Source organism: Melanostigma gelatinosum (assembly GCF_949748355.1).
Source record: "Melanostigma gelatinosum genome assembly, chromosome: 3".
Taxonomy (NCBI): Eukaryota; Metazoa; Chordata; class Actinopteri; order Perciformes; family Zoarcidae; genus Melanostigma; species Melanostigma gelatinosum.
The window spans coordinates 4,235,242-4,258,402 of record NC_136636.1 but is presented as its reverse complement, the minus strand read 5'-3'; the positions used below and the strand labels follow the sequence as shown (position 1 = coordinate 4,258,402).

The following is a 23,161-nucleotide window of genomic DNA, read 5'->3' as shown; positions in this document are numbered from 1 at the left end:
GATTATAACTGCAGCTAGAAGTTACGTTAAATGTCGCTTTACCGCCATCGTGTGGACGTAATTAGCACCTTCAGCGTCAATGAGTTTATTTAGATTTTATTTTTTCGAGGATAAGCAAATAAATAAATACAATGTAAAAATGTTATTAAATCCAAATCCAAATTAATTAAGTTAAATTCTGATACATTAAAGTATCTACTGATTTTAATGGTGGAGGAAGTATTTTACTAATGTAGAAATACAAGTAAAGTACAACAAGTAAAAGTCATCATCGAAGGAATTCATATCTGTGATGATAAATTCACCAACCGGTTTCTTTTGTAACAATTTATTGATGCTTATGTTTTGAGACAATCCACACATTAGTTGATACCTCAACTAAACATCATCAACAGCGTCATAACTATCCTGACGATGGTAACTTATAATATCTAACCGATTGTCTTGACAATGTACAGTAAGTCATATTTCATGTGTGATGTGTAAGCACATATATAACAAACAGTTATGCTTGGCTTTGTTCCTACATTCATATACAAATAAACGTAATATACATTCTTTACATACATACAGTACATACACAACAGGCTCCTCCTCCTTCAGGGCTTCTCTGACCGCCATCAAAATACACTGAATATTTCACTCTGCAGCAGCTGCAACTGAAAATCCACTAAATATGCATTTAATGCATTTGGAATGCTTTAAGTAGACGTCATGCTAAAAATACATTACTGTATCGGTAACCGTGTCTCCCATGAATTCCAATAGATGTTCATTCATTCATGAACAAATCGTTGTGAATGTAGACGGATGGGCTAATAAGTTAGTTGAAACTTTAAAAATCCATCAGAACAGGGTGCACGCTCTGTTTCTTTTCCAGTGTTTTCAGACATTACAAGTGATTTTAAGACATTATTTCAAGAGTTTTAGAAAATATTGAAAGACCTTCAGAAACAGAACAAGTTAAGAGAATTGCTGAAGAGCAAAGATTCCTTCAACTGAACTTGAAGAATGAAAATCCTCCAAATTACAGATACAAATACACAAGTTTGAGATGATTACTGTTTGATTGGTTTTGGAAAGATGTAGAAGACTCACGCTTTGGACTTTGACTGACATGGTTATTTTGCCAAAATTCATGAAATCTCTACAACAGAAGTGGCCACTACTGGAATTCCAGTTTCATTCTTTTTAATATTAAATTAATGTTGAGTAATAGTTACAGCTGCAAGCATGATTCATCATCATTCAACTCATAGCGCTACCTGAGAATGCTGCTGATATTGTTTACAACAGAACTGTGTTAAAATCATGAAGTGTCTTTTCTGCTTGTCAATTTAAAACTATGGGTGGAGCAGTTTGTTTTTTTAAAGGTTCCCTGTGGAGTCAAAAAAGTCACGTGGGGTAACTTTAACAGACCAAACAGTTACTCCATTAATAAAGTCTTCACAGCCTTCTCCAAAGGCAGGTCAAGTGCAAAATACACGTGAGCTAATGAAGAAATGAATACAGGATAAAGAAAACTGGAATCAAACAAGCGAGGAAATACTTTCATTCAAAAGGTAAAACCTCAAGGGAACAAAGTTGGGCTGTGAGGTGATTTCCTTTTTGCTGGCCCAAATATGACTTCTTCAAAAGGCAGTAAAACCAGAATATCGTTTTTTTCTGAGCATCAGAAACACTCAAGTCTTTGCATTGTTGGAAGTTGAGCTATTAGGTCGATAAGTCCCAAGGGGAAAAATATATTTGCAGTATGTAGCTGGTTTAGCAGGAAGCCATCTTTGAACACGGTATCCAGTTCTCCTGATACATCCATGCACACTTACAGTCACACAGTGTTCCCGGGGCGCTGCGGTGACCTTTGTGGAGGAAACTCACCAACAGTGAGGATACAGCAAGTACAGAGTTCTGGATCACGTCGGCCAGTGATTGTCCGACGTCCTATTGACGTGACGTCATCATCAAGTCCCCAATTTGAATTGGCTGCCAGTCCCTCGTGAGTTTTGTTTGGTTCTAGCATCATCAGCACCGCAGGGAGTCAACCTCGCCGGTGTCCATGACGACCTCTTCCACCTCGTCCATCACCTCCCTCTCCTGCTCCTCTCGACAGGGCGAAGCAGAGGATGGAGGGGAGGCGGGACCGTCAGCGGCAACTCCGCTCAGAGTCTCTCCTCCTCCTCCTCCTCCTCCTCCTCCTCCTCCTCCTCCTCCTCCTCCATTATCCATCTTCCATCCTTCTCTGGCTCCTGGCTCTACACAAATCTCCCCATCCTGTCCTGTCTCCATCTCACCCGTCTCTGTCTCACCGACCGTCTGCCTCGCCTCACCGTCCATCCCCGTTTCTCCACCTAACTCCAAACCCGTCTCACCATCGACACCCAAACCTGTCTCCATCTCCCCACCCGTCAAACTCACCCCGGCGTCTTTACCCAGACCGGGATCTTTGTCTCCCGCCTCTCCTTTTGAACCCAGCCCCGTTTCCATCTCCCCCCGCGTCTCTCCCTTTTCATCCTCAAGCCCCGAATCACCGCGCAAGCTCAGACCTGTCTCACCAAGCGACCCTATCTGTCCACCCAGACCCGTCTCCAGACATTGTCCTGTCTGTGGCGGCTGTTCTCCGGTCAGCGCTGCGGCTTCTTTGGCTTGTCTGATGCAGTTGATCCACTGTTGTTTGTTGAAGGCGTCGCTGGCCTGGAAGCAGTGGCTGTGCAGCTGACCGCCTGTCCGGTCCGAAACCCGGAAGAAGTTCTTTGCTGTGAGGAGGAGAGAGAGACAGCAGGAGACATGGATGTTTATTATGGTCACACATCTGTGTTCAACAGGTTGAAATCCATCTTCATTCAGAAAGCCTGAGAATTACTTCAACGTAGTTTTTGAAGAGGATTTAAAAAATCTCGATAAAGATATATACTTCGCAGAACATTTTATAGCGTAAAAAAGTCTGGTTGACATTATAAGTCTTCTGTTTCTAAATGATATCAAACAGATCTTTGGAATCAATTTGTTTCAAACCTCGACAACCTGTTTCAAAACAGCGTGCAATTACAAAGCCATTCTTGCTTTTTGCTTTTAATTTTTACGCCATGCAGTCTGTACTGACTGCAACGTAAACACACATATGTGCGTAATAATGCTGCGCTCAGGGCAAATGATGGAGTATGAAAAGTAAGAAAGCGAGTCAAACAAACACAGGACTTTCAACCAGGAGATCAGTGTTCATGTCCCGAAGTGTTGAGTTATTTTAAAGTTACATTGGTGATGTTTGTGACGTGTTTTCTGTACTTATGTTACGTTATTTACATACTTATTTTAAGCCCAACCGTGATGTTTTTCTGAAACCTCACTAAGTGGTTTTGTAACCTGAAACTGAGGACTCCAAACCAGCCTCAGACCAAAGGCACATACAATGTATTTGGGCTGTAGCGTGCACTTTACTGTGTTATAGTATGAAACTGGTTCACAGCATTTGTTTCACAACGAACAAAAGAAAAGCAAATGCATGAAAACGGATCCTGATTTCGTCTCGTGTGACGACAAAATAAAATCTGTGTTTGTATCTGAGGTATGTGAAATGTACTGACTCCGCTCGTTGTTGCTGAAGGCTCCTCTGATGGACCCGCCCACTCTCATCTCTCCGTCTGATAGGTCCTCCAGGTCCAGCTGCCGGATGGGGATTGGCTGGCGGCAGAGCTGGTAGTTGACCGGCTGGTCGTTCGACGAGGCGGACCTGGTGATGACGAGGACGTCCTGGAAGAGGAAGACGTGGAGCTTCTGGAAAGAGAGAGAGAGAGAGAGAGAGCAGACGTTCATTTCTCTTCACTGATTCCTTCATCCGGTGTTTTTGTGTATAATTGAGTGTTTTTTGATCCTGTTTACCTGAAATTCGGTTCATAAAATTGCTAAAATAACCAAATTTAGTAGTAGCAGTTTCTTTACGGAAAAGATAAAAGCTGAAAGTTAACTATGTGAACTTCAAAAGAAGATATATCGTTATACTGTATACACAGTTATGAGTTATATTTATATGTTATGGACCTTTAAAGAACCCACCCTCACATTACAAAGCACCTGAACACATTACTCAAAGGTAGGAGAGAGAGTGAGAGATATAATATGACAACAAGAATGAGAGAGGATATAAACGTATGATAAATACAGTGTATGTATAACAGGGGTTGGGAGATGGTGGTGGGTAATGAACTGAAGGAATCTACTGACGAGTCCTCTGTTGTTCTTCAGCTCTCCGCGGCAGCTGAGGGTCCTGGACCGGGCGATGAGCTCGTCCCTCTGTCCGTGCTCCGTGTACAGCAGACGGTCCTTGTAGTACTGACACTCGGACTCCCCCGTCCGCCTGTTGATGTCCGCCACCACGCTCTGAACCATCAGCATCTGCAGAGCAAACAGACGACACCCGACTCCGTTCAGACGCATTTTATGTCATCGTTCCTCTTCCGTTTTTTAATGAGAATCAACAACCTGTCGATGTATCTGACTGAGCTGCGTGCAATTGATGAAACAATATGAATTATGCAGAAAGCAGAGAACCCTGGCGCCTCATAACAAAATAATAAAAGAAAAGAAACAAAGAAATGTTCACATTTAATTGATTTTCATCAAGATTGATCTGATTTGCTTCGTTTAACATGCAGTTTTACTGACTCTTCATATCATATTTTTAATCTGGCGATTGTCTTTTTGGGAGTTCACAGTTTTTAGGTCCACAGGTTGGTAAGTTTGACTTTTATATAAAGGAGCCAGACATCAGGTGAGTTCCATGGTCATTCAAGCCTTGACATTCTCCAACTGTCAATCTGAGAAAATGAATGAATGAACAGGCTTATAGGACCAGCGGAGCCTGAGATAGATGGCCTCCTATGTCAAAGTGGAACTCGGTGCCAAATTTTCACGCAGATTGACTGAAATGTTTTGAATGCCGGTGTGACCGAGTCATCATTCACTAACTTTCAAGGTGTCCCAAACTTTTTAAAGCTGTCTTGAATATTCAGGGACATAATTGCAGTTTACATCTGTGCTTGACAGTTCTCACTGCTTCTAAGAAACTCAAATCATCTGGTGTTCTTCTGCCTCCCTCTGACAGTGAGGTGAACCAGACCTTTGGGTCAAAGGTGTGCAGAATCTTAACACCTACCGCCTCGTCCAGGTGCTGCCGGTCCGGGTGGTCGTTGGCCGTGTGCTTCAGGATCTCCCTGAGCAGCAGCGGGTATTTCACCAGTCGGCTGCGGGGGATGTCCAGGAAGTTCCACAGGTCCAACTTCCTGCTAAAGGGCGACTGGCGACAGCGCTGCAAGAAGTCCTGGACCCGCCGATCCTGCTTCTTCTGGTCCAACAAGGCCTTGGCCTTCACCTGGTTACTGCAGTACGAGGTGTAGGAGGAGAGACAGGGAAGCTGCAGGGACACAGAAACACCCGGTTTATCCACAGCACAGGAGGCAATGAAACATTCATTATTTTCAGTATGTCATGTCATGAGAAACACTCACCCAGTCAGTCAGGAGGTGTCCCACATGTTCTGTGGACCCGTCAGGCTTTCTGGCGTCTCGGAGGCGACTCAACAGGTCTGAGGAGAGACGGTTTGGAATCATGAAACAATTTAAAAGAGGTAAGGACCCAGAGCAGCACAGAGCTGTTCTATCATCACTAAATTCAACCTGATGGCTGAGGTTTTTTGAATTTCAGATCTCAACCTGTGAAAACATTCAGCTGAACATGCATGAGTCCCATTCAAAGCAATGCTTTTGGTTTGCAATATTCAAAAAGTAGAGAAGCTCTCTTTTTCTGAAGATGCTCACTGTTTATCAGGTTAAAGTTCAGTAGGTGTGAACTCATCCAGTCTCCTTGTCTGCACTTTATCTGCAGTGTTGACTTGATGAGCAGAGGGATGCTGGAGGTTTTTCATTCACGTCTACAGTCGCCATCTGGTGGCTATTAAAGGAACTGCAGCTTTAAATCCATTTCAGACCTGGAACATACAGCGCTGCTGCCTTCATCTATCTGTTTAAGTTAAAGTGCCTTCGTGTCAATCAGGCGTAGATATATTTCAAGTGAATGTTCCTCTTGGCTTTCCTCAGACATCCAGAGCCGTGTTCTCACGCGCTGCAACATGTTTCAAAACAGAGGATTTGTAAATATTATTTTGCCGTTGACGCTCGTCCCCGCTTCTCCCGGTGAATCCACTGATACAGTTTTGCATTCATTTGGAGACGTGTTCAATTGCCATCAGAATAATGTAAAGGTGTGCATGTCTCAAGACACCTGGTGACCTTCCATCAGATGCAGCCTCCTACCTTCATGCAGCGGTATCAGCGAGTCCAGAGTGCCGAAGATCTGGTTCAGTTCCTGCTCAGTCATGATTGACAGCTTCAGCATCGGGTCATGGTAGGCCTGCAGCACACACACACACACACACACACACACACACACATGAGCATACTCTGTAGAATTAATATAGCAGGAAAGTCAGTTCCTCAAAGAAAAAGATTTTTATTTACCTTCTTAGCCAACTTGAGATCCTCCACCAAGTCCTGCTCGCCCTGAGCCAACTCAAATATAGCCTGCAGAGGAAAACAAGTCTTAGAAATGAGTTTGAGTTATCTGTAAGTGTCAAGAGATGGACGAGTGAGTATGCTGGTTTCTGAAGGAAAGAAATGTGCTATCCTTTAAATGTCTTGTTTGTGATTGTAATGACGTATGTTCTGTATTTATTGTATTTATTATATTTCTCTTGTACATTTTTTTTATCCGTTGAGAATAAATACAGAATTTACTAAAAACAAAAGGAAGAGGATAATGTTGTTTTGTGATCATATTTGTTGGATTCCAACTGATTGTAGTTCTGTAAATAAGGAAACCAGAAACATCCTCAGATTTTCTGTTGTAAATAAAAACAAAAGTCCTCCAGCAGGCATGTTTCTCTCACCTCTTGTCGTTTTATCTCTTTGGGGCTCAGAGGCTGCGTCGCTCCCAGTCGGACGTCGAACGTCTCGCTCCAGAGCTTGCTGTCACGCCGCTTGGAGGCCGGGGCCGCTGCCGTGGAAACCCTCGCCGCCGTCATGGAAGAGGAAGGGTTGGAGACCGTTGCCGAGATAACGCGCCTCTTCATCGTGGAGGAGGAGGAGGAAGAAGAGGAGGGAGGAGGAGGAAGAGGAGGAGGAGCGGCTCTCTCCGTCTGACTCTCATTACGGAAACTGATGGAGCGCTGCAGAGACAGAGAGATGGTTAAATAATACAGTAATACATTTTAACAATAAATATAACAGCTAATAAGAATAGCTAATTTGGCCACCCCATTTATATTTTGTTGTTAAAGGAGTAAAAGTAGTTTTTCCTCAAACACTGTTACGTGACTCACACTTGGCAGGAAACGCAGTTCAAAAAGAAGAACAACTGTGTTAGAAAATATCTGGTTCTGTGGCGATACAAAACTTCAGGTAAGAGCTTAACTACGACTCCCAAGATGCACCACTGTAGGCAGGTGGAAGCTAAAGTTTTTCTGTGTTTAGAAAATTGATGAAACTATCAGCAGCTTAAATCACTTTGGATTTCGGTGGACATGTTGGATGAAGTCAGCAACAATAGCACAGTTCTGATTCTATAACAGCAGCTGCCTAGAGTCATGGGTATTGTAGTCTATCAGCTGTCTGCCAGGACAAACATGTCAGACACAAAGTGGAAATCCTTAAAACTGGAGGTTATAACATTAACCTATTAGATTATAATCCTATTCTGGAAACGTGTCTCTCTTTGTTCACCTGCAGCGTCTGACCAATCCTCTTCAGCTGCGCCGTCTTGACGGGCGGCAGCAGGCCGGCCAGAGACGTCACTCTGGACACCAGTTTACTGCGCTTGGTGCCGGGCTCCTGGAGGAGAGAGCCGAGCAGAGGTGATATTAAAACAGACGTTCCGCCGTCTGCAGCTGGAAGGGCCTACAAAGGGCGGTGCAGGTCGGGGTCAAACTCTCCAAATGTTTTTAAGGAAGCTCAATGTGGAAAAATGTCTTTGATTTTACCACACAGCATTAAGAAATTCCCAAACATACAGTTTACAACGTCCTCACAATGGAGGTTAAGATTAGATGATTGAAACAGTTTTCTGACAATAGACTCATCAATCAACTGACAGAATGTTTGTGGAACAACTTTTTTTAATGAAAAGCGTGTGTGTAGCTGGTTCTAGCAGGTTTGCGGGAAACTATTATTATTATACTGCAGGTTAAACAATAGTGTGACTCAAAGGCCTCCCCTTTGTGCCACACACACACACGCGCACACACACACACACACACACACACATACAGACTAACAACAAATCAATATGCGTGTGTGTGTGTGTGTGTGTACAGTCATCCGACCGACCGGAACACAGGAACCGTCAAACTCTGTTTGCATCAACACATTCAGGAACCAGTCGACCTTTATGAAGGAACTCACTGATAAGAATGTGTTCTACTGAAAACTAACAGCAAGAGACAGAGGACTGATTTTTTCTGTTTCAAAGCTTCAAGCACCACAAACTAAATTCCATTCACCTCCAATGTGTTTGCTTGACAGCAGACATTTTAGTGGCAAACACCTCGCCGGATAAAAACAAAACTATATCTGCATGGCGAGTGACTGTACAGTTCATCACCAGAGCAACCAGTCAGGGAGGATCTCAAGGAGTAAATGGAACAGACTTTCCAAAAATAATTCCAGAAATCCTTCAGCAAATGCAAGAATATTAACTTTGATCAAAGTGGAACTATCCCAAAAAAGGTCTGATAAGTTTAGTATGAAACAGTGTCACCTGAATACTACTAAAAGACACTTAAGGTTACATGAGTCTTAGCAGCAGTAGAAGTAGTAGAATATCTCCTCCGTCTTACCTCCAACTGTTTCCCCATGTTGCTGTTGTTGCCCTTGACGAACCCCACAGAGCATCTCGACTTGAACTGGTGTACCAGCAGCCAGGAGGGCTTTTGTCCCATCACCATACTGCTCACCACAAAGCCCAGCACAGTACCAAGACAGCGCCCGGGAATATGTTCAAACTGGTCAGAGGAGGTTTAACGCTGGTTAATATCTGACACCAACAAGAGAAGTGACGAGAAAGCGTCTGCGCTCTGCTCGTTGGTCCGGTCAGAGAGATTGTGAGGTGGCTACAGAAAGTGTGACGCTGACAAAATGTGAAGAGCGAGCACGGTACCAGTAGAGCTTCAAGAAGGTGTGAAGAACCCAGAGTCCAGATGGGGTTTAGTGCTGGTTCTAGAAATACTGTACTGGTTCAGAATCCACAAGGAAACTGGAGGCTCTAGAAAGAGTCGGATACAGAATATGTCTGGTATTCCGTACTTCACAGTGTCCACAATTCATTTGGTAGCAGCAGATCTTCCAGAGTGAACTGCAACTAGAAGAGCATCCACAAAGTCTTTCGGGCTTTTTTGGTATCCAAGAAGTGCCTGATACCAGTACCAGTATTGCCCGGAGAGAAACTAGTACCAGTACGGTTTCTTGGTAGTGTCCTGGAAGCGCCTGGTGCCCTCTAGAGGGTATCTGGATCCAGCTCGGTACCGGCAGTGTTGAGAAAGAGTCCAGTAAAGGTTTAGTCCACCAGAGTTCAGACGGTTTAGACCCTCTGGAGCTCTTATTCCAGTTTTCTGTCTGACCTCTCTGTTAAATAGTGTTTTAAGCTTCCTCACTCTCAGTGATGGGTGTTCACTCGTCTCCCTCCTCCTGAAACTGAATCTCTCTCTCTCTCTCTGACACACTTACTCACTGGCTCCCTCACCCACTCACTTTCCTTCCTTCCTTTCTCCCTTTTCCCCTGGCTTCTATTTCTTTCATTTATACCGTGACAAACAATAAAGAGTTAATCAAGCAGCTTAGATTTAACTACTTTTTACCGTGTTTGATAGTTTAATCTACAACAACATTTCCCTGGAAAATGTTGTAAAGTTGATGTAAAAAGTACAATATTGTACTTAATAAAATACAAAGTCGACACAAACAAAACAAAAATCCCACATAAGGTACAAATATCTCAAATTCGAACTAAAGTCACGTGTCCCAGTGTTTTCTTTTTTATTAAATCTCCAATAATACACCGTTTATCGAAGCTAGAATAGAAGCTGTAACAACAGACATTATGAACAGATTTTCATGTTTCCGTAGGTCCTTGAACACATCACATGTGACAAACGCTTCTGTCAAAGAAAAGCAACTAAATCTGAGCTTAAACTCGTGTTATTTTATCAAAAACACTTAATTCTACAAATGTTGCCCCAAATAATCCGTTAGCTTGAACCAGATCCTATAAAAACAAAAAGAACACTAAATTCTGCGCTGCTTAGTGCAGAAAAAAGTTAAGTAAAAAGTTCAATATTTCTCTCTGAGGTGTACTGGAGTAGAAGTATTACAAATCAAAGACTCAAGTTAAGTAGAAGTATGTATGAATACTTGAATAAATATACGGTACTTACATTGCACCACTGAGCAGGACTCCTTTAAACATTTTATAATGTAAAACTAGATCGTTTTTAGGTGAGCTGAACATACAAAAAATGGTAAATTTCTCTTTTTATGTTATTTTGCATAAACTCAACGGCCACTTTATTAGTAGCAGCTGCTCAATCTGTTGTAAATCAGAACATAAATGATTTTACCTTCACGACGTCTTTAATGTTCAGATGTTGTCGACATTGTAAGAAGTGTTTATGGTCAATGAGGATTTCAATAATATATTCATAATGAGTAGTTTACAAAGTAATGTAACTAAAATAACTCAGGGATGAGTACCAAATGACTTAATACTTTACAGACAACTTGATTGACACACAAAATAAATCTTTTGTTTCATCTCCAGTCCAGACGGAGTGAATATGTTGATGTAGGGCATGAACCCCTGTCATGACCGTTGACCTTAAAAGCAGTGAACTCCATGAACTCCATGTCTCCGTAACGGCACAATGTGACTGAGTGACTCACTGAGCTGCAGAGAACAGTGGAGAGCAGTAGAGCAACAATAGAGCGTCGTTTATTCTGAACAAGGCGACGGTGTGTTTGTCACGCTGAGGGGTATCGACGAGGGCTGACATCCTGTGTTAGGCGGAGCAGGGAGGGAGACGCCCGGGCTGCTGGCAGAGGGCTACAAGTCACATGAGGCGGGGGCCCAACATGAGGGTCGAGGGCCCCCCCGGGGTCCGAATATACAATAAGCCACCGTCAGAGCCGCAGATAACAAAGAACAAGAGGTTTAAAAGTCACAGTTACTGCCTGGTCTACGCATATCTACTATGAAGTTAGCCTATGGACACATAGCCAGGTGAAGACTGTCAAGTTTAATTTAAAACTAGGAAAAGAATCACATTTTAGGAAAATATAGACGCCTTTTACATTTGATTTGTCCTTCGTCACATGGATGAAAACTGGGTGTAACTAATACTGTCGCTTGTATGCAGATATTTAAGGTGCTGTTTTATCAACACGTTGTTTTTTAGAAGTAAAAATATATTCATTCATTCATTTCTTTTCTGAATTTCCAGAAATAAATGAGGCGATGTGGTGAAAGGATCTGAATAACATTCAGTTCAAACAAAGCGATTTTGCATATTTTATGATGGGTTGTGGAATATGGACTTGTACATATATATAAATAATACAACAATAATAAAAATAATCTAGTTTTTTTGTTGTTGTTGGTAAAAGCTCCAATTAGCTTTTGTTTAAAACGACATGTGTGTTGTTGCGGCTCAAATGAAATGTTCAAAATATTTTGAATCGAAACATTATGAGATTAAAGTTGTAAATCCTCGAAATATGTTTTGTAATATTGAAAGAAATATGTTGTAATTTTACAGGAACGCGAGCAGTATCAGAGAAATGACACCATTTCAAGTATCAAAGGTACCCGATGGTGTTTTTGACCACTTTTAGTCTCATGGATTAACATGTTTGTGATGTAAATAGAGCAGGTTTCAAACTTTTCAAAAAGCCACTGTTTCACGAGGAAAGAAACGCATTCAACGCGATCCACACAATGCGTAACACTGAATGTAAACAGGGAAACTCCACACAGCAGCTTTAAGTCTTTATCAAAAACAAACTGAGTGCTGTTAACGTTGACCTGTCGTGACTGAATATGGACCAGCAACACAACGAGAGGTTAGTTTAGAGCTGGACTTACGTTGATGTCCAGACTGCAGAGACTGAGGGAGTCTGCATCTCTGCTGGCCTGCTTCCTCTTCTTCTGCAACACAAAAACACATCACGTTCGTCAGAAGCACTGATACATTCTGTCTGTATTCCCGTCTGTAACAGCTGCACTACGTTATATCTTCACACTGAATCAAACGACTCTGATATCATGTGAAGGTTTAGTTTGTAGTGACAAAACACCAAACCTTCAGCTCTGTGCAGCTCTTAGCTCACTGCTTTGGTTACAGATCGGTTAGTTTGCAGTTTATTATTACTCAAATATCCACAGTGACAGTATTCACTGTTTTACCTTCCAGAAGATCTCGTAGATCTCCTCTCAATCACTTCCTAAAACCCATTTTCACAGACTGGCTTTTATGTGATGTCGTTGCTTTACTGCTCCATTTTATTATTGATAATATTATTTTATTTTACTAAATTACTTTATTTTACTAAATTATTGTTATTTTACTAAACTATTTATTTATTTTATTTATTTTATTTATTTTATTTATTTTATTTATTTTATTTATTTTATTTATTTTATTTATTTTATTTATTTTATTTATTTTATTTATTTTATTTATTTTATTTATTTTATTTATTTTATTTATTTTATTTATTTTATTTATTTTATTTATTTTATTTATTTTATTTATTTTATTTATTTTATTTATTTTATTTACTTTATTTATTTTATTTATTATTATAAGTGAAGAAGTAAATGTAGGAATGCCAAAAGGTCCAAATGAAAAACATGTTCTCTTTCAATAATGTCTTAAATTCATTGTTTTATCTCATTTTTAACAGCAATATTTTATGATCTCATGTTCAAAGTAAAAGGAGACGGACAAAATAGACAAAATAGAAGTACCACGACTTGAAAACTAAAGTACCAAGTAATGTATTTCTTAAAACTTTGCAAGAGTCGCAAGATAAACAAAGTAAAAAATATACATATTTCTGAAAAACAAACAAAGTTTATTTGTCTCAAAACTTTTTTCTTGTGAATTATTGGAGATTCAGAAGAAACACGAGAATAAAACTCTTTGTTTGAACTGGTCGCCGAACCAGTGACGAGAGTTTAATGAACCAGAATGTAGCTCACAGTAAACAGTGAAGAGGTTTAAGAGAAGAATACAATGGAAGTCACTGAAGAAGTGGTGGTAGTGATGATGATGATGATGACAAAAAACAGTTCCTGTGTGCTGCCATGACAACCAAACACAGGAAGTAAACAAACAAACACTTAATGAGAAAGACGGGTCACTGAGGGTAAAGAGGAGGAGGAGTAGGAGGAGGAGGAGGATGATGAGAAGATGAGGAAATGAGGAAAGGGAGGACAAGGGGAGGAGAGGAAAGATGAAAGGGGAGGGGGGAAAGGAGGGCGGAGAGGAAAGGAACAAAGTAAGACACTAGGTTTAAAGAGATGAGGGAAGGAAAAAAAGAAGGGAGGAAAGAGGAGACATTTAGAGGAGAGAAGAGGAAAGGAGACATTAAAAGGTGAGGGAATGAGAGAAGGGGAGAGGGGAGGGAAGGGGAGGAGACAAGCAGAGAAGAAGAGGAGGGAGAAGAGAAAGAAAAAATGGAGACATTGAGAGGGGGGAAACAAGGAAAGGAGACAAGGAAAGAAAAGGGGGAGACAATAGGAGGAGGAAAGGGAGGATGTGACAAGGAGATGAGACGATGAGAGGAGAAGGAGGTGACAATATGAGAAGATGAAGAGAGGCGAGGGGTGGAGACAAGGAGAGGAGGTGACGGGGAGATGAGATGATAAGAGGAGAAGAAGGTGACAATATGATGAGATGAAGAGAGGCGAGGCGTGGAGACGAGGAGAGGAGGAGGTGACGGGGAGAGGAGACGATGAGAGGAGAAAGAGGTGACAATGTGAGGTGAAGAGAGGCGAGGGGTGGAGACAAGGAGAGGAGACGATGAGAGGGGAATAAGGTGACAATGTGAGGAGATGAAGAGAGGCGAGGGGTGGAGGAGGTGACGGGGAGAGGGGACGATGAGAGGAGAAGGAGGTGACAATGTGAGGAGATGAAGAGAGGCGAGGGGTGGAGGAGGTGATGGGGAGAGGGGACGATGAGAGGAGAAGGAGGTGACAATATGAGGATGAAGAGAGGCGAGGGGTGGAGGAGGTGACGGGGAGAGGAGACGATGAGAGGAGAAGGAGGTGACAATGTGAGGAGATGAAGAGAGGCGAGGGGTGGAGGAGGTGACGGGGAGAGGGGACGATGAGAGGAGAAGGAGGTGACAAGCAGAGAAGGAGGTGACAAGCAGAGGAGACAAGGAGAGGAGACGAGGATGTTGGGATCAGTGCAGCAGAGTGTAACAATAGCAGGAAGTCTGCTGTTTGTTCAGTATTGTGTTGAGACTTTGTTTTCGACATTATGTAACCTGGCAGACTTTACCTTTAACTCACTGTCGCTATGGAAACCAAGGAGGAGGGAGGAGTCTGTTCCTCCAGTCCATATATGGTCATTCCTCTAAACATCACAGCGACCTGTCACCTGACTGAAACAAGTCTCAGTCAGCTGGAATTTAAATATTACAGCGATCATCGGTGTTAAAAATGATCGGACATCATTTCAAAAGGCGACTTATCTGATGAGGTTTTGGTTGCCATGTTAATAAATAGTAGGAAGTTGTTTGCATCACGTTATATTATTATATACAGAAAACCCTGGTGGATTGTTACTGACTACATGTACTCAAGTACCACAGGCCTAGTACAAATTTGATGTACTTTACATGAGTATTAGTATTTTATGAAACTCCTACTATATGATTTTATAGAATATAATGCAACATATACATCAATACAGCAGTAATATTAATCCACATTCACACATCCAGTGTGTATTTTTTACTTTAAATACTTGAAGTACACCTTTGCTAATACTTTTACTCTTTGTGTTTTTAATGTAAGTACCTTTTTAATGACGTAAAGGACTTAAAACATGGATGCAGGCTTCTGCATGGAGCTGACGATGACATGTGTCACGTTGCCAAGAACGTGGCCGCCTCAAAAACACTTTGTGAGTATTTCTAAAACTTTCAGAAAATGTTGTGATATTTGAAACACGAAGCAACAAACACAAAATGTGACAACAGTACGGCGGTTCTGAAGGATTTGTGTGGTCCACCTGTAACGTGTCGGAGAACCCTCACAGATCCCTGACGGCTCATCGTTGAATGAAAGGCATTCTGGGATACGTTAGATTTCACTCACCCGATAGTAAAGAAACAGACAGCAGCCCATCATCAAGATCTGCTCCTCACACACATTCAAGTGTCAGTTTACTCTTTCTGCAAACCGCTGCTCCTCTTCCTCCACTCTCTTCTCCTCCTCCTCTTCCTCCACTCTCTTCTTCCTCCACTCTCTTCTTCTCCTCCTCCTCTTCCTCCACTCTCTTCTTCTCCTCCTCCTCTTCCTCCACTCTCTTCTTCTCCTCCTCTTCTTCCTCCACTCTCTTCTTCTCCTCCTCCTCTTCCTCCACTCTCTTCTTCTCCTCCTCCTCTTCCTCCACTCTCTTCTTCTCCTCCTCCTCTTCCTCCACTCTCTTCTTCTCCTCCTCCTCTTCCTCCACTCTCTTCTTCTCCTCCTCCTCTTCCTCCACTCTCTTCTTCTTCTCCTCCTCTTCCTCCACTCTCTTCTTCTCCTCCTCCTCCTCTTCCTCTAGGCCACTTTGCTTGTACCCCAAAGTCACATCAGCTCTTTTCTCCTCCTCGTTGGGCATCTGTGATCACTTCTCCTCCTTGCTATTCTTTTTGATGCCTCTCTCCTCATCCTTCACAGTCACATCGCTGCGCTCTTCTTTCTTCTTTCCTTTTTCTGAAGTTCACACTTCTTCTTCTTCTTCTCTCTTTTCTCCTGCTCCTCAGTCACAATATAAACCTCCTCAGCTTCACCACCTCTCTGAGTGGATCTGCAGACCCTCAGGAACAGGAACCCTTCACAATGTGTGTGTGTGTGTGTGTGTGTCCACTCAGTTCCCATTGGACAAACAGGAAGTGACGGTCGTCGGGGGGGAAACCGGCCGTCTATAATTAGGAGCTACAGGAGACACGGAGACACCGGCAGGAGAGACACCGACACACAAAGGACCCTAACTCTGGTTTATAAAATTATATATGAATATATAAAATATTTCATATATATACTGTATATATATATACATATATATATATATATATATATATATATATATATATGTATATATACACACTTTTACTTGTAGCTGAGTATTTGTATATTGTGGTGTTAATACTTTTACTGAAGTAAAAGATCTGAGTACTTCCACCGCTGGTAAACATGAATTAAACAAATGAGAAACACATTTGAATGTCGCATTATGCTCTCCATTGTTATGTGATATCAGAGCCATAATCGTCCTTCATTATCTGTAATGAAGTCACCTCGTCGTGCTTTATGTCTTAATTAAGTGTACGGTTGGTACGATGCAGAGAATGATGGTTCTTACCCCTCTCAGGGACCAGCTGTCAGGAGAGAGCAGAGAGAAGGAGGAAGTTTTCTTCTGCAGCTTCGACCTGAAGGAAGAAGGAAGGAAGGAAACATGAAGGGAGGAAGGAGAGAAGGAAAGAAGATTAATTAGTGCTCACTGTTCCTAAACTCTACAGAGAAACTTTTATGAGCAACTTAGGTGTTCAAGGACAACTTTACTGGACTCACACACAAACATAAAGACATTTAATAAGATGTATATTAAAATAAATAACAATTGTTTTGATGAAATGCTGTTAAAAGAAAGATTTCAAAAATCACAATACAAAAATCTAAAAGGATACAAAAACAAACCACGAGCCTCCATGTTTGCTCATATTTTTCCCCATGAAACATTCTGGTTTTTATATATAAATTCAACTTTATTATAATTTATTATTACGGTTGTGTGAAAACAATATACTCGTTAGACTGCTGTCGCCTCATTTTATCGAAGGAATGTGGATCCGTCAGTAGAAATGATGAGCCATCGATAACTCGCTCGTTGTACATATGGGCATAAGAGATTTCTATTAAGATCAAAATCCATCCTTTAAGGTCCTTCTGTATCAGTTAGCAAACAATCCGTTCTTCATATTGTTAAATCAGTGTAGTTTAGATTTGTGCAGAGCTCCCCCTGGTGGCATCGGTTGGTCAGTACATGTAAACCATAAACACACTTACAGGTCTATTGTTATTACCTGAAAGCCTTATTTTATTTCAAGGGTTTGGTTTGAACATCAATGCAGAGAAAGAAGCAGACGGAGAGGAACAATTATCAGCATTATTTATTCTCTTTTCTTCCTCATTTCTTTTGTAATACTGTATATTCTACATGCTGTAATCACATCTGTAATCACATCTGTAATCACATCTGTAACCACCTTTTCATTCATTCAGTTACGTTAACGAACAGCTGAAGAGGGTTAGTCTGAGGTTTGTTCCTCAACATGACCCGCCCTTGTGAGAACATTCAAGTTGTGCAACGCCTCTCAGTTAAAAATCAGAGAGAGAGAGAGACAGAGAGAGAGAGAGACAGAGAGAGAGACAGAGAGAGAGAGAGACAGAGAGACAGAGAGAGAGAGACAGAGAGACAGACAGAGAGAGAGAGAGAGAGAGACAGAGAGAGAGAGACAGAGAGACAGACAGAGAGAGAGAGAGAGGGACTGAATTATTTGCTGTCTTAAGACATTGCTCTAGTTTAACTGGTGCAACCTGATTTAGTAAATCACTAGTTTGAAACTAGCATCACAGTCCTGACATGTTTACTGTCCTCAGTCACTGAACACACAGGAGACACACACACACACACACACACACACACACACACACACACACACACACACACACACACACACCTAAGGCCTTCTATAGAGTTCACCGTGCTGCATTGTAGGGTCATGTAAGTCCACCATATAAAGCGTTACACATGCTAACACATGCTAACAGAACGTCAGCGCTATATTGTTTTGAACCAACCTGAAACCAAACAGAAGCGTGTTCAGCATTTGTATCTGATCAAAGTGCCCTGTGTGTGTGTGTGTTGGTGTAAGAGTGTGTGTGTGCGTGCGTGTGTGTGTGTGTGAGTCTGTACATTACAAGTGTTTTAATATGTGTGACTCAGTGCTTTTTCCAATAGCACAAATCATCCCACCCTGGGTGCACGCACACCCACCCATACACGCACGCACACACACGCACACACACTTGTACACGTTTTTAATCCAGATCAGGTGTGTTTGGCTGCAGGCTCCTGCTTCTCTCTTGTTAAATTCCCCCCCCCCTCCTCATCTGTTTCTAATCTCTCAGTAAACACTCAGCTTTAGGACTCAAACTGGGTGTTTGGTGTTCAGAGTGAGGACAAGAAGTTCTTGTGAAGAACCTCGAGTTGTACACTCTCACTCAATCACACATAATCGCTAAAGCACCAAATGTGGATTCATCCGCCGCTGAAAATAGTCCCCAAACAAATGCACTTTTCCTCCCGATTGAGTGACGTAACTACTGAACCTACTGAGCCCTTTTTTTAAACTGTATATTTGTAAATGTTTACATAGATTCTTATCTTCAATAGGAACCAATGGACAAAGCTCCAGAACCTCAGTAAGTGGACCTTGGTTCTTGGTGAAACGAGTCTATGAGGCTCTTACGATAGCGTCGTCTCACCCACCAGGCGGGTGGGATGACGACGCTTCCTGCCGAGGAAAAAGCTGAACATGTTGTGATGACATCGTTCAGGAAACAGCAGAGGAAACTCTGACCAGCTGATCTCAGGTCAGACCTTACAAACCTCAGCTGACAACTGAACCTGCTGCAGCGAACTTCAATCACGTTTATTAATTAAATAACATCATTTTTATTCTAATTTGGTTCATTTTGTAAAAGTTTTCAAGCAAATAGTTGGTGCTGAAATAAGAGGAAAATTTATCAAATTTTTCTTTTAAAATATATTTATCATTTATGTCATTCATGTCAAGGAAATGTGACGATGTTGTGCTTTTCTTTGTATCTTTTTAAACTGCATATATTTGTGTTTAACACTTGTGCTGATTGACATAGTTTCTTAGACCAAAATGTTTTTTCCAATACTTTACTTTGAGAAATATGTTTGTTTTTTCACCGCAAACCTGTTTTTTCCCTTCCATTTAATAGAACGTTTTCTAAACACAAGCAAGAATTTTGCCTAAAAATAATAAATGTTAAAAAGGCTGAGCTTGCATCTGATCCATCACATCAAATGTATTTTTTATAGATGAATAATTATATTAAATCCTCCAGTAAGGGACCGCTAAAGACAAAGCAATGAACTGATCAAAACTGTTATTCTCAAACACACACACACACACACACACACACACACACACACACACACACACACCCCTCCTGGAACCAGCAGGGCCGCATTCTGCTGGTACAAACGTGACGATTACAGCCTCAGAACAATGCAGCAGAACCACATTCCTTCCAGAGATCAACAGCGACTGCATCAAGTCCCCTCGTCTGTTATTGTGACTGTATATTAGCATTCATATGCATATTAGCATTCACATGTGTATTAGCATTCATATATAAATTAGCATTCATATATATATATTAGCATTCATATATATATATATTAGCATTCATATGTATATTAGTTATTAGACACTTTACTTCAGGTTTTATGATAAACGTTGGGACTTTATTCTGTTTATTGTAAATTCAAAACCCCATTAATCCACAATGTTTACCTCTGAGATCAGGGAGGAGAAGTGGAAAGTAGCACAACATGGAAATACTCATGTAAAGTACAAGTACCTTATATGTATACGTAAGTACAATACTTGAGTAAATGTACTTATTTACATTACTGGTAATAAAGATAATAAAGTTGTAAAAAAGTGAGTTTAAAAATATTTTGTTTGCTTAATTTGTGTAAACATGGAATTCATTGAAAGTTAAGATATTAGTAATAGTTACAAATGTTTAATAAGATCAAGTTTTAGTTTGTATTATGAAATTGATCTGAATGTACACAAACCTTAAAGGTAAATAGTAATTGAGGTTACATAATACATTTTAATATACTGAACATGGTTTTAGTGTGAACTTTACTCAAAATAGTTGAGGTAAAACTATGAATATAAATCCACTGAAAAATTGAGTAAAGTCAACTTAAAAAATATATCTGGATTTAGATAAATGTATTTCATGCAACCACTTACCGAAATAAATTAAGTAAATCCAACAAAACATTTTCAGTGTATGAACAATAAATCAAATCTTTACGTTGCCTCTTTTAGCTCCCTCTTTTGTTGTTTTAGTTGTTTTTTATTTTTGGCACATTTTGTGTTTACTCTTTAAATTAAAGCTGTTCACTACCTGCTCAGCACCAAACAACGGACTCACACTGTTAGCGAACATCTGGAGAACATCGTGGAGCATTTAGCCGCTTAAAAGACAGATGTTCCCCTCAGGAGTTGGTGGAGACCAAAAACAGAGCTAAAAGAGATGATTTAAGTACATTTATTCAAGTACTGAACCTAAGTGCAAGTTTGACATACTTTAATTTAATTTGATGCTACTTTTATGCTACTCCACTACATTTATTTGATATAAAATGAAATGTGATGCTGTACTATATTACTAATCCCAGCAGTACACACAATATCTAAAACAGTTTTTACTTACTTTCAATTTTACTTTGGTAAAATTTATAATTCAAGAATTTTACTTGTAATGGATTTTTTTTTATTTCCCTGCTTTCTTCTTCATTTTTTAAAAATAAAACAGAACAAATCAGGAAATCAACACATATAGCAAAATTTAATTAAACAATGATTGTCTTGGAATGTTGTCCCAACATAATCACATCTCCTTAAGAAAGACAAAAATAAAAATAAAACTTATTATACCATTAAAGGTTTTTAGTTAAAGTAGCAATACCACAGTATTTATACACAATACACAAAAGTATTTGTGGCAAAATTAACTTAAAAGTATAAAAAGCTTATAGTACTCACTATATGCAGAATGACCAATATCAGAATCATTTCTTATTATCGTTAACGCATTAATGAGTTCATCGCTTTAATGTTGCTTTAATTTGTATCATCAATATCATCAATCTGAAATCAAAGTAACAAAATGTATCAAATAAATGTAAAAAACGTTCAGTATTTATCTCTGAGCTGTAGTGGAGAACATATAAATACCCAAGTAAACAACAAGTACCTTTTAAAAAAGATTGTACTGTAGTAAAGTACTTGAGTAAATATATTGATGTACTTTCCACCATAGTATCATCGAGCAAAAAACAGCTGATAAACATAATTTTCCACACAAAGCTGCCATGATGATGATGTGTGGTTGTGTGTGTGTGTGTGTGTGTGTGTGTGTGTGTGTGTGTGTGTGTGTGTGTGTGTGTGTGTGTGTGTGTGTGTGTGTGTGGGTGTGTGTGTGTGTGCGTGCAGTCACTCTCAGGCAAACTTGTGACACACAGGGCACTGAGGACAGCAATAAAAACCAATTTTTTCTTCTTCTCTCTCTCTGTCTCTGTCTCTCTCTCTTTCTCTTTCTCTCTGTCTCTGTCTATGTCTGTCTCTCTCGCTCTCTCTGTCTCTCTCTCTTTAAAACACAGTACGTTTCAGGGTCTCTCGACCAGACTTCTTGAACTTCTCCACACATCTTTTATAAAGCAACAGACAGACAGACAGACAGACAGACAGACAGCCTGTCCGTCCACCTCACATTCTTCTTCTTCTCTCACACTTTAGTAAACCACTGAAGCTTCTCACCTTGAACCCCGTTGACATCCATCACCTGTCTGCATCGAGCTGCAGCTCCTCCCGACGACCACAGACAGAACCACAATCAAAGTATTATTATTATTTTTAAACAAACATTGAAATAAAACTGTTTCCGGCTGCTGTCAAGTTTCCGGTGCGAGAAAAATAAACTTTTCCTCTTTTATAATAAGTCTTAGGTCAAACATGAGTCCGACTACATTGAAGCTGAACAACAAACTGAGAGTCGATGTGAAGATTCTTTCAAGCGAGGGATCTCTCTCTTCCGGTGGCGCCTTCAAAGTAAGAGCCATTAAATTGATTGATCATTTTTAGGAGTTAAAAAAGAACAGTGGTGTAAAGTTACCAAGTGCATTACTCAAGTACTGTACTTAAGTGCAGTTTTTAAAGTAGACTAGTTTACTGAAGTGATTCCTTTCACTGCCGCTGATGCAATACATTTTAGTGGTGATTATGGTCTACTTTTTGCTTACAAAAAAACCGTATTAAATAGACTATATTCTGATATATTTTAAAATTCTAGAGCCAATACAATACCTAGATTGTGGAACCAATACCAATTTATACATTACTTAGTTAAGAAATATAATCATGATTACTTTAATTGAACAAAAGAAGATCTCAAAGGTTCTCTACACCTATTGTAAGTCGCTTTGGATAAAAGCGTCTGCTGAATTATTGTAATGTAATGTGATGTAAAGGTCTAAATAAACTAAATACAGGCTCAAATTGACAAACACTGATTATCAGTGCTACGGACACATTTCAGTCTGCAACTGAAGTATTATACGGTCCTATACAAACTAAACAATAACGAAAAATAATGAATAGATACTGAATCATTAGTCGCAGCCTGACTGAACAGGCCTGGGCTTTTATTTTGAAGGTAGACCTGTACAGGCTGTCTGTGAGTTTTAGAGGCTTCTGTTGTTTTAAGCGTTGACGCTTCGCAGCTCTCACACTATAGAGCTGTCTGCTGCCTTAATGTCAGTGAACGAAGTAAGAAACGAAAACTTGTTCGTCAGCTTGAAGCAAATGAGAGATGATAACCAGCCGTAAAGCAGTATAGCTCATTGTGGAGTATTTCTACATGTATTTGTATTGTACTCAAGTATTTATCCTTCTTGTTACCTGATAAAATACTTTGCGACAGCTTTGCAACTTGCATCAAATAGATGTTC

General features: G+C 40.4%; 1 protein-coding gene across 2 annotated transcripts; it reads right to left on the bottom strand.

Moving 5' to 3' along the window:
* Positions 1–361: 361 nt before the first annotated feature.
* arhgef3 (Rho guanine nucleotide exchange factor (GEF) 3) lies at positions 362–15,567 on the bottom strand. 2 transcript variants are annotated; one of them, XM_079296304.1, is made up of 11 exons: positions 15,424–15,567; positions 12,178–12,240; positions 7,770–7,877; positions 6,938–7,216; positions 6,510–6,572; positions 6,306–6,402; positions 5,502–5,578; positions 5,150–5,407; positions 4,219–4,389; positions 3,582–3,771; positions 362–2,753 (listed from the first exon to the last, which is right to left on the bottom strand). In XM_079296304.1, the coding sequence occupies exons 1-11, from the start codon at positions 15,454–15,456 to the stop codon at positions 2,023–2,025; spliced, it is 2,070 nt and encodes a 689-aa protein (XP_079152430.1). In that variant the 5' UTR covers positions 15,457–15,567; the 3' UTR covers positions 362–2,022. The 2 variants fall into 2 exon arrangements, with proteins under 2 accessions (XP_079152430.1, XP_079152431.1); XM_079296305.1 differs by having other exon boundaries at positions 12,178–12,237.
* Positions 15,568–23,161: the final 7,594 nt, after the last annotated feature.